At 36.1% G+C, this 16,220-nt stretch overlaps 2 protein-coding genes across 2 annotated transcripts; one reads left to right on the top strand and one right to left on the bottom strand.

Moving 5' to 3' along the window:
• The first annotated feature begins 471 nt into the window (after positions 1 to 471).
• nubp2 (nucleotide binding protein 2 (MinD homolog, E. coli)) lies at positions 472 to 4,461 on the top strand. The gene is made up of 7 exons (XM_077219288.1): positions 472 to 581; positions 1,011 to 1,129; positions 2,473 to 2,671; positions 2,754 to 2,908; positions 3,016 to 3,126; positions 3,222 to 3,291; positions 4,144 to 4,461. Exons 1-7 carry the CDS (start codon positions 569 to 571, stop codon positions 4,278 to 4,280), a joined length of 804 nt encoding a protein of 267 aa, XP_077075403.1. The 5' UTR covers positions 472 to 568; the 3' UTR covers positions 4,281 to 4,461.
• A 1,247-nt stretch (positions 4,462 to 5,708) lies between these two features.
• Positions 5,709 to 16,123, bottom strand: atp6v0cb (ATPase H+ transporting V0 subunit cb). Its single transcript, XM_077219289.1, has 3 exons — positions 15,865 to 16,123; positions 7,798 to 7,981; positions 5,709 to 6,701 (listed from the first exon to the last, which is right to left on the bottom strand). The coding sequence occupies exons 1-3, from the start codon at positions 15,935 to 15,937 to the stop codon at positions 6,497 to 6,499; spliced, it is 462 nt and encodes a 153-aa protein (XP_077075404.1). The 5' UTR covers positions 15,938 to 16,123; the 3' UTR covers positions 5,709 to 6,496.
• Positions 16,124 to 16,220: the final 97 nt, after the last annotated feature.

Genomic DNA, 16,220 nt, shown 5'->3' with positions numbered 1-16,220 from the left:
AACGTCTTTTTACGTAGTTAATATTCATTGTACAAAGCGTTCGCCATAGTAGGTCTCGTAATTTGACAGACGGAACGGGTCGTTCTGTCTATTATCCTCATTAAAGGCCGCTTTAAGGATCAGTGCGCGCTGGCTTTCCGTCAAGTTTACCTTAAACGACAAATTATCTGACCTACAGATCAACATGTAAACATCAATGACGTGGGGAACTCAAAAGGTTGCACCAAACATACATTAATAAGCATCATAGTATAATATATACATTAATCAACAGTTTGGTATCACAGTATAAAACAGTATTTTGTTGTATTTGAAAACAATATTAATTTAAATAATTACTATTAATTAATAATAATTATGTGTGAATATTTCAACCTGGCTGAAAGTTTAAATACTACCGTTTTGAAGGACTATAACAAGTGCGTGACTACGTCGGCTAAATGACCAATAGTAACGTTGAGATGCTTGCACTCTAGTATCTGATTGGACGAGCTTGTCCTATTAGGCGGGATCAAAAGCGCAGAACGTCAGTATGACGTAAACAATGCGGAAATAAAAATAAACCAACATGGACCGCAGCGGTAAGTGCGATTACATCGACCAGTCGTACTTTAATACAACTGACTCACTTCACAACTGTCAATTTACGTTGTCATAAAATGCAACAGAATAAAAAAAAGATAAACGCAATAATGCAGGCATTTTGAAACAAATATAATAAAGTAACATGATAAGACCATGTTTTTGGACATATAGCATGGTAAAACTATGTTTTGTTTATGAACCACAACAATGCCATGTTTTTTGACAACTGGATTGAAAATACAATAGATTTGTTGGACATTTAACATGTTGATGTTCTTTGGAGCATCATGGTACATACATATAAATGCCATAGTATTACCTTACAGCATCACAGTACCACTACTGTAAAGTGGTTCCAATAAGCGTTAAAGAGAACAGAATGTTTGAATCGACTTTAAAACGTAATGTTTGAACACATCTCTCAGAGAAAGGGAATCTGTCTGAGGTGAAGCACGTGGTTCTGGTTCTGTCCGGTAAAGGTGGAGTTGGGAAAAGCACCATCACCACTGAACTCGCCTTAGCGCTCACACATGCAGGAAAGAAGGTGAAATATCAGTGTATTCTATTCTAACATGCTCTATTCTATTCTTCTCTATTCATTGATTATGTATGCTCTATTCTATTATATACCACTCTATTTTAATATATTCTGTTTTGCTCTATTTTATTCTGCTCTGCTCCATTTGAATATATTCCATTTTAATATATATTTAATATATCCATTTTTTGCTATATTCTAGTGTATTTTTATTGATTCTCTTTTACCCTATTTAAATATATTCTGATCCATTTTTATATATTCTGTTAAGCTCTATTATATAATTTTTGCTCTTTTCTATTATCTTCTGCTTTATTTTCTACTCGGCTCATATTCTATTCTGCTCTATTTTAAAATATTCAGCTCTATTTGAATACATTCTGTTTTGTTCTATTCTATTATATACTGCTCTATTTCAATCTGTTCTGTTTTATTTTATTCTATTCTGCTTTATTTGAATATATTAAGCTCTATTTGAATGTTTTCTGTTTTGCTCTATTATATTATATTCTAAACCCTTTTTATATATTCTGCTATGCTCTATTATATTAATTTTGCTCTTTTCTATTATCTTCTGCTTTATTTTATTCTATTCTGCCTTATTTGAATATATTCAGCTCTATTTTAATACATTCTGTTTTGTTCTATTCTATTATATACTGCTCTATTTCAATCTGTTCTGTTTTATTTTATTCTATTCTGCTTTATTTGAATATATTAAGCTCTATTTGAATGTTTTCTGTTTTGCTCTATTATATTATATTCTAAACCCTTTTTATATATTCTGCTATGCTCTATTATATTAATTTTGCTCTTTTCTATTATCTTCTGCTTTATTTTATTCCATTCTGCCTTATTTGAATATATTCAGCTCTATTTTAATATATTCTGTTTTGCTCTATTCTATTATATCCTGCTCTATTTCAATATGTTCTGTTTTACTTTATTCTATTCTGCTCTATTCTATTATATACAGCTCTATTGTAATATTGAGTTTTGCTCTATTCTATTATATACAGCTCTATTGTAATATTGAGTTTTGCTCTATTCTATTATATACAGCTCTATTGTAATATTGAGTTTTGCTCTATTCTATTATATACAGCTCTATTGTAATATTCAGTTTTGCTCTATTCTATTATATACAGCTCTATTGTAATATTCAGTTTTGCTCTATTCTATTATATACAGCTCTATTGTAATATTCAGTTTTGCTCTATTCTATTATATACAGCTCTATTGTAATATTCAGTTTTGCTCTATTCTATTATATACAGTACTGCTCTGTTCCAATATTCTGTTTTGCTCTGTTCCATTCCATTCTGCTCTGTTGGTCATGGTGTGAGAAGGTGGGAATCCTGGATGTGGATCTGTGCGGGCCCAGTATCCCGCGGATGCTGAGCGTGGGGAAGCCGGAGGTGCATCAGTGTGACTCGGGCTGGGTTCCCGTGTACGCAGACCCTCAGCAGAAGCTCGCGCTCATGTCCATCGGCTTCCTGCTGGAGGACTCGGATGAGGCCGTCGTGTGGAGGGGGCCCAAAAAAACAGGTCTGACCTTTGACCCTGAGTTGAGTTTTTAAACTTTGGTACCTGATGTGTTCCCGTCTCATATCCCCCGTCACTTTTCCAGCTCTGATTGGACAGTTTGTCAGTGATGTGGCATGGGGCGAACTGGACGTTCTGCTAGTGGACACGCCACCGGGGACGTCAGACGAACACCTGGCCGTGGTCGAGAACCTGCGCAAACATAAAGTGGACGGAGCCGTGCTGGTCACTACACCGCAGGTAAACACACACACACACACTCACTCAGGGTTGATGTCCTTGTCATACTGGTACTGTAAATCTCTTGTCTGCTGAATAACATGCATAAACACCCTTTAAAATGTCAGGCAGTGTCTACAGGAGACGTGAGGCGCGAGATCACCTTCTGTAAGAAGACCGCTGTGAAAATCCTGGGCATCGTGGAGAACATGAGCGGATATGTGTGTCCACACTGTTCTGTGAGTGTAAAAACACACAGCTGCACTGGGAAATGCCTTAAACTAACCTAATGATCTTGATTTAAACTTTACACTGGGGGATGTGTGTTTTTCAGGAGTGCAGTAACATTTTCTCTAAAGGGGGAGGTGAGGAATTAGCCAAGCTCACAGGATCTGTGTTTCTAGGTAATGTACTGATGATTGAGCAACACTTCTGACTTGTGTTGTTCCACTATTCACCACTCGATGGTGCACATCATCTCATTGTGTGTTTAAATGAGTTTGAGTACAGGATAGACATGAGACCTGTGGATTTGTCAGTAAATATAGTAGGGTCCAAAAGTCTGAGGCCATATTGAAGATCTGGGATTTTCAGCCTGAAAAAGCTAAATGTTTTAGTATTACCGTCCAAAAATTTAAACAAACTTATGATGTAAAATGCACAAGAAATATGGAAGATTCTGCTCTATTTTGAGCTCAAATCATGATGGAGAACATGGTCATGTTCATGTCAAACCAAATATTAATGCATACTTGAATTCATGGTAAATTTTCACTGAAATTTAATGATAATTGAATTTAATTATTTATTATAATATATAATTATCTCATTAAATGTATTATTTATAAAAATTATTTAATTATAATTATTTGCAATAAAAAGTCTGAGGTCACATTGAAAATCAGATTTTTTTTCTCCCTGAAAAAAGCTCAATGTTTAAGTATTACCATAAGAAATAAAAACAAACTAACAAAATAAGGATTATATACTATTTTGAAGTCAAATGTAAATTTCAGTTTAAAAAATATCAAATGTAAATGTTTCTCATTATGTTGATTTTCTTCCACTGGAGTTCTATTATTTATTATAAAAATGTAAAATGTATTTATTTGTAATAATAATTAAATTATAATTATTTGTTTAAAAAAATAAAATTAGAAAAATAACATTTTGTAAGCATTTTGACTGGTGGCCTCAGACTTTCGTCCCCAGCTGTATACAGCAGCACTCCAGATGACATAAGTGTGTGTTTGTAGGTTCAGTCCCGCTGGATCCTCTCCTGACAGCGCGTTTAGATGAGGGACGGGACATCCTGCAGGTGTTTCCAGAGAGCAGCACATACACAGCCATCAGTGATATAGCAAACACTCTCCTCAGCAGCCTGGGCGCCTGAAACACACCAACACGGACTGACAGGACGGCTCACATTCATGTTTCATGTGATGTCATTTGTTATGAGAGAATTTATCTGTAAATGTGTTTTTTCCCCTTAAATCTGGAGATATTATATGCTATTGGCAATCCACTGTTTCATACTGATGCAACTTTCAATAAAAAAACAGCTAAATATTAAACAATTGGTGGACTTTGTGTTCCTTGTAAATAGACAGTAAACAATGAAAAGCAAATTAGGTGTTATTACATGTTCTTAACACTACAAGAAAAATGCAGTAACCTTTACCCATTTTATGTTCTCCATCTTCTTTATCACGAGGATCCCCTTTGGCTTGTTCTTTTCACTATTTCAATGCTATAGTAACAATATGCACATTTTAAGTGAACAACGACAAGTAAAAGATAGTATTTAGTCATATTTTTTTAAAGACTTTTAGGAATTGAATTCGTCTCATTTTAATCTCTCTTATATTTCATAGGTCAAAGAGAGTTTTAATTTTAGTTTATAAACGTGTCGAACGAGATATTTAATCTTAAATAGATTTCTTTGAACTTGCATTGAGGATATCACAATTATTTTCCTGAGGATTTGAGTTGCGCGCGTCGTAAAAACAAAAAAGTTGTGCGGAAAGCCCTTATATGGGTACTGTCCGGGCGCGTTCTATGCCATTACTAATCCCGGACACGTGGTTGTTCAGTTGGAATGTTCAAAATTAATTGACATTAGAACATCGGTTCTCAACAAACTTCGTAGATGAGCTCAGGGTGATTTAATATAGTACAAATAGGCTTAAAGTGCACTTAATTCCCACTCCTTTTCGAATATGTAATGGACAATGACAAGAGCTAGAAAGTCTATGGCTGTAACTATTGTCAATTATTTTTGGTTATGCTTATCACATTGATTTGTTTATTTGATTTTCATTTTCTTGTCGGATGTTGTTTTTTTACATAAATTCGAAATAAACTTAAAAAAAATAATAATAATATAGGCTGTTTTTAACTGGAAAACACACTTGCATCAGAATCTTAAGTGATAGAATGACAAAATGAATCGTGTTTAATATATCAACAGTCTCAGATTCAGTTACTTTAAAAATTAAGTTTGAAAACAAGCCGTTTTGTCATACAGCAGAAATCCTCGAGGACATTCGGGGGGCTTTTGAGTCAAAAACGTTGAAAACCACTGCATTAGCAATAGCCAGATTTGTGAGTGTGTGTGCTAATAGAAATAATCCACATAATTGTTAGTGATTGAGAGTCAGTGTTTGATTGCGAAAATGTAAGTAATTTACCGTGAAAATAGAGTGTAAATGTATCAGTGCTAAGGTCGAGGGCGGCTGAGGACTGCAAGGCCAGATACACAGCTGAACACACTCACACCATCCGTCTGATGATGAAAAAGCACTGGAAACATAGGCATATGGAAATGACACTTGTGAGACCCACGAGGGGCACACGCACACCTTTAATACAACCAAACATCAGATATACACAGGAAACAACCATAAATACACACACCAAGCTGAAATACTCCCCAACACTGCACTCAGAAGAAGCGGGACACCGGCCAGTGCAGGTCTATTCTTATATATTCATATATTATATATATAGATTTATGTTTATATAAATATCAATTCAAAGGATTTGAGGAGCTTCAAGTACAATATCTTAATGAATAAAATCAGTGGAAAACAAAAATTGATGTTAACAAAAACTATTCCATTCCACATACAGACTCATCAGTGCGTTTTTTTCCACTTCACAAACACTTCTTTGACACCAACATGGAAATTTATAAAACTCCCAAATCACGTGACAGGAAGGGACAGGTACCAGAGGCGTGAAGGGAGCGAAAGAGAACGCGTGATTGGTTAACAGATTGATAGGCAGGAGGGGTGTGGGAGAAAAAACAGAGAATGAGATCTATTACATTATTATTATTATATAATTTTTTTCTTCACAAACACAGAACAAAATCACTATACACCGCATTTACAAGAAATCAATACTATCAAACTGGACGACTGTACACTTTCAGAGATAAAACCAAACGCAAAGCCTGTTATAATGTGTAGGATTACTTTCCTACCTCTCATTTCATCTAATTTCATTTTAGTGTAAGATACCATTTATTTTCCCCCCTTCCCACTTGATTTTTTGTTCCGCTTCCCCCGCCGTGCGGCCCGGCAGCGCTGCATGCTGACTGCCAGTTTATTTGGTTGAGAGAATCAGGGCTACGATGAGGCCGTAGAGACCAAGGACTTCAGCGAAGATCAGAATGAGGATCATGCCAACGAAGAGGCGCGGCTGCTGGGCGGTTCCACGGACGCCCGCGTCTCCCACGATGCCGATGGCGAAACCGGCCGCCAGCCCGCTCAGACCCACGCTGAGGCCGGCGCCCAAATGCAGGAAACTCCTGCCACACAGAAACAACAATCAGGCATTGGTAAAAAAACAAACAAAAAAAGGATTAATATATAAATAAATATATAAATAATAATATAAATAAAATGTTTTTGTTTTGTTTTGTTTTTTAAATCATAAAATAAAATAAAAATCATAAATAAATAATATATAAAAATAAATAAGAAATTTTGCCAAAAATGCATATACATGTTTAAAAAAGCAAAAACAATACAACAACAGAACTCATCATTCTACAGCATCGGCAATGCAGAGTACTGCTATTGAAAAATGTACTGGAATCAACAACCAACACTTTAGCATTGCAACAACCATAATGAAATATAATATAATACAATATAATATAATAAATCTGAATCGGTGTTATTGTAGTATTGTTGAGATTTTTATTAACATTTTAAATTGGTTTTAATTTTTAGATTTTGTGCTGTGGAAAATGATCCAATTCCTAAAAATAATTACAAATAAATCACATCAATATATATCATTGCGCTGTTGGGTCGAAACATTAAATCTCTCTATATTTTGTCATTGTTTTATAAAATTAATGCTATTGGTCATCCTTTACGTCGGTATGTGGGTTTTTGCAAATATTTAACCAATAAAAAGCATTAAAAAGAGGGTGTGACTAAACCATTGGCTCCTCAAACTGTTCCAGAGACAGACAAACTATATCTGTCATTTGCTGGTCAAAAACTCAATGTGAGCTTGATTTTCATAAAATGTTAATATTATAATGACACGTGCAAGTGTCTGACCATAGTTATATAAAACCATAATACCAACTTTGACGACAGTGTTTAATTAAATACGAGATGTATATACACAAACTTTTAAGTTAGATGTGATTAGTCGATTTGATAGCACTCATTTTTTATTCATTTTTATTTCAATTTTTAGTTTTAAAGTTAAAAGTTAAACTAAATGAAAATGAGAAATGTTACGTTGGCGACTAGCTGAAATATAATGCTTATTTATTTTATTTTATCGGTTATCTTACTTTCAGTGATTTTATGATTTAGTTTTTGTTAACTATAATAGCCCTGATCTGAATCAGAGTTCTCTAGTAGTGCTTGTGTTTAACTCACTTGTAGAGAGTAATCTTTTCAGAGATGCCGTTGGCGATGAGGACGGCCACCACCAGACCGTATATAGCAATGATTCCCGCCATGACCACAGGAATGATGGACTTCATGATCAGCTCTGGACGCATCACAGACATGGCAGCGATACCCGTGCCACTCTTCGCTGTGCCGTACGCCGCGCCCAATGCTACAGACACAGAGACGACAAGCGAGTTACTTTCATTAGTGCAACAAAACTTTAACATTCATAGTTTTACAGCATGAATAATCTCTGAAACAAATAGTGAAAAAATTATAATAAACGTATCCCTTTTTAATCTTTTATTTTTCTCTGTTGTGCATTATGGAAACAGTGTATGGCAGTTCCTCAGTGCGAAAGGATTATGTTACTGCGATTACATTCACTGTCGAGTGCTGCCACCTACTGGTCTCACCAGGTCACAACACACTTCAGATTACTTCAATAGCGCGCAGTAGCGTAACCATAACGAAAAGAACAACAAGAACTCATAGAAGTTGGGAAATACCTTGAATTATACGGGGAAATACAAAAATAATCTGCATTGGAGTAAGATTGCTGATGTAAATTCAGTTAACATGTTCCCTGTTCGGGGTCAAATGTACAGTGACTGCCGACGGTTAGCAACTATTGCATTTTATTTGTATTTGTATAGAACTAACATAACTTAACGTGCGGTACACACATTATCTTAATTTCACAAAGTCCTTAATCATATCAATATTGTTGACCACAAAATGACAACAGTATGTGCGTGCGTGTCCGCCGTCCGGTGTTTTTGTACATTGTTTTATTTCAGCTAACGTTTATTTTGTTTCAAGCAACACATTTTTTATTTATGGCTTTAATTTGCAATAATGAACCAGTACAGATATAGAATAATTCTCTTATTATTATTGCACAGTTTCTCAGAGCAGCATGACTCGGATCTCCTCAGTAGTCAAACCAAAATGGTAAAAACAAGAAACACTTGTGAAGACAGACGGGCTGCGAAAAACTGTGTACTGGGTGTTTTCAGGGCATTTCTATAGCTTTCTGAAATGTTGTGAGAAGTTTTCTTACTGCTTCACCTGTTTTATCAAATCCAGAAAGATGAAAATAAATAAATCATAAATCTGACCAGTTCTTGTCAACAAAAAAAGTTGAATTCTTGGATGGATGTTTTAGTGCTTTCAAAAACCTGAATGAGCAAAAGTAGTAATGAAGATGGCATTAGCAAACCGCAATAACAGGTAAATCTCCATTTTTAGTAAAGAAGTTACTCACAATAATACTCATGTACCGTGGAGACTAATATAATAAATTAAGGACCCGGCAGATAGGTGGAATTGAGCTTGGCTCAAACCAGGAAACTAAACCAAGTCAGATGGGCTGTTTATTTGCAAACTGTTGGCTGGCTGTGGTGATCTGGTCGTGTGTAGAGTATGGTCGAGTGTGTTAATTCTACAGACCTGCACACACACTGTTAACCCGCTGCTGCACGCTACAGCTCGTTCATCCAGGAATCTTAGTCTAATCTTAGTTTCCGGGATTAAAGGGTAACCCTGCTGGAAATACCATCCGCATTAACCACGATTACAACTACTACTGCAGCACAGAATCACCCAAACTAGCCAATAACAGAGTGTGTGTGTGTGTGTGTGTGTGTGTGTGTGTGTGTGTGCGTGTGTGCGTGTGTGTGTGTGTGTGTGTGTGTGTGTGTGTGTGTGTGTGTGTGTAATAAGACAGATGGGCCAGAGCGATGAAGAGCTGAACAATCCTTCAGTGTGCAGATGGCCACTGTCCAAACACACATTATTTAAGACAAACTCTAACTCTGAGAACAACACCGAGACTGAATACAAATTTGACCATTTCTACAGGGTCAAATCAATCAATGTTTTTGCATAGAAAGAACAACTTGTTTCTGTCATATTCAGCTGCTAAGGCTATTTTCATGGCAAACTCATTTTAGTAGAAATTAAAATAATCAAAATAACAACGAATGATGATAATGATTGATTTAGCAATATGTGTCTTACAACACTTTTAAAAAATACAGCAACTAAGCCTTTATAAGCTTTATCAGTTTTATATTTGATAGAAAATCTAAAAGTGTCCATTAATAAAATTTCTGAGAGAAAAAAAATATGCCCAATATTATTTAAAGCAGGATATTCTAATAAAACACGCTATAGTTAAAGTTTTATAAATAGTTTTCCACTCAAAACCAATGCTTGATTAAAAACAAAAAATGTGCACTATCCATTAACAAGATGGTGAGGAGATATTGCAACCGACACAAAGGGGAACAAACACTTTTTTTTAATCAGCCAAAGGCATTTCCCGATACCACAAATCTCAAAAATCTCAGTCGATTGATCAGCTTGTATGATATCAGTCTATCACAGTCTAATGAATCAAATAGTTCGTCTCAACTACCTGAAACCATTGTGTTCTGCTATACTACACATGAGTTAGTAATGAGCACAGGACTGAACTGGGACATGATGCCAAGTCAGATGAACGAGTGTATTAGCTTCAGCTCTTCACATCAGAAACGATCTGTGTGCATCACGTCTGTTAGTCACACACTCATCAAGTCACTGTTTCCTCGAGTAAATATAGTGTAGATTAAAACAGCTAAGTCTGAATGACAGGTGATTCACGGATAACTCCCTTCCTCCATGTGGAAATCAAGACCAACCTCTGACGTAAAATACAACTGTTCCTTATGACTGTCTGGATCAGGGTGGGAAATTAACTTTTTTGCCCACAAGCCACAGTGGCTGGTGGATGCCCAATTTTACCAGCCACTTGTATTTTTTACCAGCCACTTTTTCTGGAATTCAAATTTATGAATGAGAACTGTGACTTTGATAACATTGACGTCCATTACAAATATGTCATTCGTTTTATCCATTTAACAATATGATTTATGCTGCACTCAGGAGCCAATTTATGTTTTCCCCCGTGGATGCTCACGGACGCACGCCCCTTTTTATAAAAAAAAAAAAATCACTATTAGCACAAACATGTAAGCAACATGTATGTACATGTTTGTATTTTTGAGAGAGTTTTATGCATGGTTATTTTACAGTTTATTTTTTAATATTAGTTAACTCTGTATGACCATAAACGATGGCGTATTTAAATGTATTTTGCTGCTATTTGAAAAAAATCCAGCAAAACGTGCCCGCGCGTTTGTCGACCCCAGAGGCTTAACTTGATAATAAAGCCGTAAAGTAGGGTATCTTTCAAGTCAGGACAGCACCACTTCTCACAAATACAGATAGGATTGGAGATGAAAAGTTTAACTGACACGTAATCGAGCTCCGGAGCACCCACGGTATCGGCTCCTATCCTAGCCGCTGCTAAAACTATCGCTAAACTAAAAAAACGATAGCTATCTAGCCATCACAAAACACAACTTCAAGTTAGTAATTTACTTACTTGCACATCCAAACGTAGTCCCGAAAAGGTCTACCCTTTTTGCCGATCGCATGGATGTTTCTGAATAGAATTGCTCATATTCATTGACTCTATTTTAAGGTTAGTTGTTCCTCTAACGAACGAATTGTTTGCATTTTCGGACAACGCATTGGTTCGACAGTAAGCGAACTAAGCGAACCCTCGTTTTCCCTTCGTCATCAATGCGCCACTTTTTCGAAAAGTACCTTCACTTTTTATTTACTTCGCCCTCAACAGGTTGTACACTCATATACTTCTGACTCCGCGGCGGGCCTCTTAACACCGGGTATATTTTTTTAATTTTCCTTCCGTCTGTACCTCGGCTATATGTGTCACGGTCCGTTCAGCGCCGTGTCCGTGCGCTGTGTCCGTAAAGCACAGCGCTGAAAACCAATCAAATTAGTTACTCGACAAAAGTGCATTATTTTTACTTAGCAACAGCATTCTTTGACAAAAGATGTCCAATCCGTTACAAGGAATGTTTTAAGTAGTAACCAATAAAAATATGTTTTACAATTTACCCGCCACTGTGGCTGGTATACAAGGCAAAGTCACCCGCCACTTTGAAAAAGTACCAGCCATTGGCTGGTGGCGGGTGCTAATTTCTCACCCTGGTCTGGATCAACATCTAGTTTATCATTCCGGGAAATTATTGAAATGTTTTGGGTTCAATATAAATTAAGCTCGATCAACAGCATTAATGCAGATTACCACCAAAAACTATTTCAACTCATCTTTCAGTTACAAATTAAATAAATCACAATTACACCAATGCATCCTGCACTTTAACATATTTGTTTTCACACATATACCCGTTTTATTTGAGCTTTAAAGAACGCAGAACATCCTTTAAAACAGCAATATCAAAATCACGTCTTTCTCTTGTCGCATGTAAAGTCAACGTGAAACATCATTCAGAATAGTGTTGTTACGATACTGGAATGTACAACAAGATACGATACCTGAAATTTTATATACCATTTTGAAATGGTATTGAAATCTGCCATATGTACCTCCGTACAGATAATTTGTTATCATATAATGTTTATCTCAAAATAATAATAATTAAATACTAACCATCTCAAAAATGTTTTATAATTTGGGTTATTTGGTTGCAATAGCTTACACACAGAACAGGGAGGCTTTATTTGAATAACTGAAATGTTAAAAAAAAAAATTTTTATATGGACTAGTAAATTGTCAGTAATAAAATCAGAACACAATAGAATAAATAGACAAATCTTTCTTGACAGTATAAGTTCATAACAGTATGTCTGCTAGGAGACTCATCAAGACGGACATGTTGACATACTTTTTGTGTGAATTTGTCTAATCAAGTGCAACACTTCAAAGAGAACTCAATATTTGCGCACTGAGATGAGTAGGCCACACACACACACACACACACACACACACACACACACACACACACACACACACACACACACACACACACACACACACACACACACACACACACACACACACACACAAATGTCACAGTGCGAGCGAGTTCTCTTTCACGTCTTAAATGATTACAATTGCAAAGCTTAAATGAGTTTAGTTTTAAACACTGATAGTAACGTGTGCAGTTCAGGTCTCGTCTGTGCTCGCGTGAATGACTGGTCATGTTCGAGCATTTGGCACTCGCATTGAACAGAGTTTAAAAAGAGTAACCAGTTTGTTCAAGTTTTTTTGATTATCGCTGTTGTAAGGTATTATTTGGGAAGCCAGCAAGAGAATTTATAAAGTTTTTAGGTGTGTCTTACAGTAGTATTCAAGTAAGAAATACTACAGAAATTAAAGTAGGCCTAATCAAATGAAAAGACTATCCCCTGTGTTATTTTATTGTAAAAATACAGATTATTGCTTACAATAATAACAAAGGTTATTCAGCAAAGAGCAGTGAGTGATTTTCTTTTTGGTCTATTAGACTGCTGTCACTTTAAGAGTTTATGCAAGGATCCAATATACTGTTACACAACATGCGTTTTCTCTCAACCATTTATGTTCCAAATCTGACTGTATTTATCTGAATACTTGTCAAGTCAAGGCATTTTGGCATAATATTGTATGTATATTGACCGTTTAAGTCAATTTGGTACTCAAGAGCTATTTGAGAGGCGGCTTTATGAGAGTGCCACTTATATACATCAGTGATGCACATGCTTTTTATGCGAGCGCGAAACCTGTGGGAATGACTAAAATTACACGCAATACTGCCAATACAAGCACTATACAACCAAAGCAACTGAGACGAGTAAATGACAGGAGGCGGCTGTGTGTCAATTCACCGTCAGAGAGTCGGAGAGTGAGAACGCGCAGCTGGTGTCGCGGAGCTTGTTTTATCCACACTTAAAGGGTAAGTTCGGCGTTTTACAAGTAAAGCCCTATTTTAAGATCTTTTCTGATTAAATCGAACGGTTAAGATTAAAATTTGGACACATGCTGCTGTCCCGAGAATTTTAGGTTTTTGTGTTAGCAGCCCCCCACCTATACAATGGTTTCATAGCGGCACTGGAACAATCATTCATATAAACGCATTAAACTTTAGTTTACAAAGACGTGAAACTCACCGAGTGGTCTGGGGTGTTCAGTGATATGCTCACGCAAAAATCACTGCAAAAGATGCTTTCCAACAGGTTTTATCGTAGTTTTTGGAAGAATGTCCGGTTGTGAGACGTTGGAAAAATAGGTCCACAGTTTTACAACGAATGGTAAAACACCTGAAAATAAGAGGGCTTGGAGATGTCAGCTAAAATGGAAAGTCGTTTGAGAGGCGGAGCAATTTATGAAGACAACCATGTTTTTTTTAAGCAATAAGTGTGCACAAAAAAGGCCTGTTTCCAGAATGAATGATATCTATAATGATTATCATCTATTTGAGTGGATGCTTGTATAGTTATTTTTATTGCGTTTGCCGTTTGGCGCAAACAGGATCCATGACATGAATTATTGAATTAAATCAAGTCAATTTTGATTTGATGTTTATTTTAATGGCAAACAGGACTCAAGAGCGGCAGACTGCTTTATACTGTGTTTCACATCAAAGGCAGCAGAATCCCTGAAATATATAAATAATAAATTAATTCCGGCTCTTTCTTATCTCAGCTTCGCTCTCATGTTCAGTGACAAACTGAAACCGGGAAGCGAACTAAAGAAAACCCTTTACTCACAAAGACACGGATGAGAGAGACCTTTTTCCTGAGTTCTCAGTGCCGTTCTCATTAAGAAAGCCATTCAATCTCAAATACACGCGAAAAATGGCTTGGCAGAGCATTGACTGACCTCACGACTGACCAGCACTGTACGCATTTTAAACAAACGCACACCAGCTGCTGTATTAGTTTGTTTGCATTACTGACGCTGACATACAGAGATAAAGAGAGCAAACAGGCCTGAAGTGCCTTCTAACAGTCCAGCAGAGAATACACAGCATGATGCCTTGTGCTGGAATAAACACAGATGCTTCTGATGTCCCTCCCTACTGTAATGTGCACGTACATGTCAGCGTCGCACTATTTCTGCAGCTTCAACCTGAAAATTTGTGGGAAATTATTGTCATTATGCACTTTATTGGAATTTTTATCCATTTAAAAACCACCAGATCTAATCCTAAATAGAGTGAGAGATTTTTTATCCATTTCTGGATCGTCGTTCATCTTTGATGGATGATACAGTGATCATCAATACAGCTAAATTTAAGCTGATCTAAATACTAAAAAGTCAATCTTAATATTTCATTTTTCTGAAAAACTTGTAGTTTCTGATTAATTGAACAAAATAACCCAATAAATCAGTAAATAGCCTAATTAATAGTGTGATATCTAATGCAGAGCTGTCAGGCTGCACCTTAAATTCAATGTTTCAGGCTTTCAGCCTCTATATCCAATCAAACCCGAGTAATGATCTATACCTGTGGGGGGAAAAACGGTTTAAGACGTGAAATAAAACTAGTTTAACCTGTTAAATAATCCCTTGCATACAAATTATAATCTCTAAATCTACCCATACCAGGGAATGAATTTTATACCATAGCTGGTTAAATCGAAGACCGGTTGTATTTGCTGGGATGTAAATTAATATATCAGACATTTTATGATCAATTTGCATTGCTACTGCTATAGCGTTTATCAATAATGAGTAATTCTAATAATAAATGCAACATTTCACCAGCAATTTTTCGGCTAGCAAATCAAAATGGATTATGATCATAAAGACATCATCATGTGAAAGTAGATGTAAAGAATGTGTTTTGTTAAATATATAGAAGATATATTTTGTTCTAGAATATTTCATTCGATACTAGGAATAATGGAACCAGCACTGACAGGATGGATTATAATCATGCAGACATTTTTTTTTTGTTGATAATTTATAAATGTTTAAAAAATATTTTAAATAAACAAGTGTATCTATGTTCATATTAATACTAGTGAATTAAATAATTAGAATGACATTGCACCGCATTTCAAGAATAATGTGACCTCCACAGGGAGATCAAAGAATCATGACAAAATAATTATGCGAATATAATTCATGTACATATTAATCAATAAATGTTTAATAAATGTGTTAAATATATTTAAATCGAAATTTACCGCTGAAGACCATCGCTGCTGATGCGCCCATCACTGCGAAGAACGGTGAGTATTCAGGGCTTCCTGACGACATTATTCCTCTAATTGCACCTCAAAACCCCAATAATGCCGAACTAATACTGCTGGACACAAGCAGAACCGTACAAATTGACGGGTATCGGGCTCTGAGGATAAATGGTTTGGTTGAGAACAATGGTTTTAAATTCCAATCAAATGATAGAAACTGCTTGTCACGGATACTGTCGGATGAATCTGCGATACAAAATGGCTGAAATGTCACCTGACACACCGTGTGGAAAATACCATCCGACTCCTGGAGGGGGAGGAGATAAATACAATTTTGGGATGCGCCGGTT

Source organism: Siphateles boraxobius, unplaced genomic scaffold (assembly GCF_051911475.1).
Source record: "Siphateles boraxobius isolate OS27281-9 unplaced genomic scaffold, OSU_SipBor_1 12, whole genome shotgun sequence".
In the NCBI taxonomy this organism is placed as follows: domain Eukaryota; kingdom Metazoa; phylum Chordata; class Actinopteri; order Cypriniformes; family Leuciscidae; genus Siphateles; species Siphateles boraxobius.
Note: the sequence above shows the minus strand (reverse complement) of the source record. Positions and strands in the feature narration are given on the sequence as shown.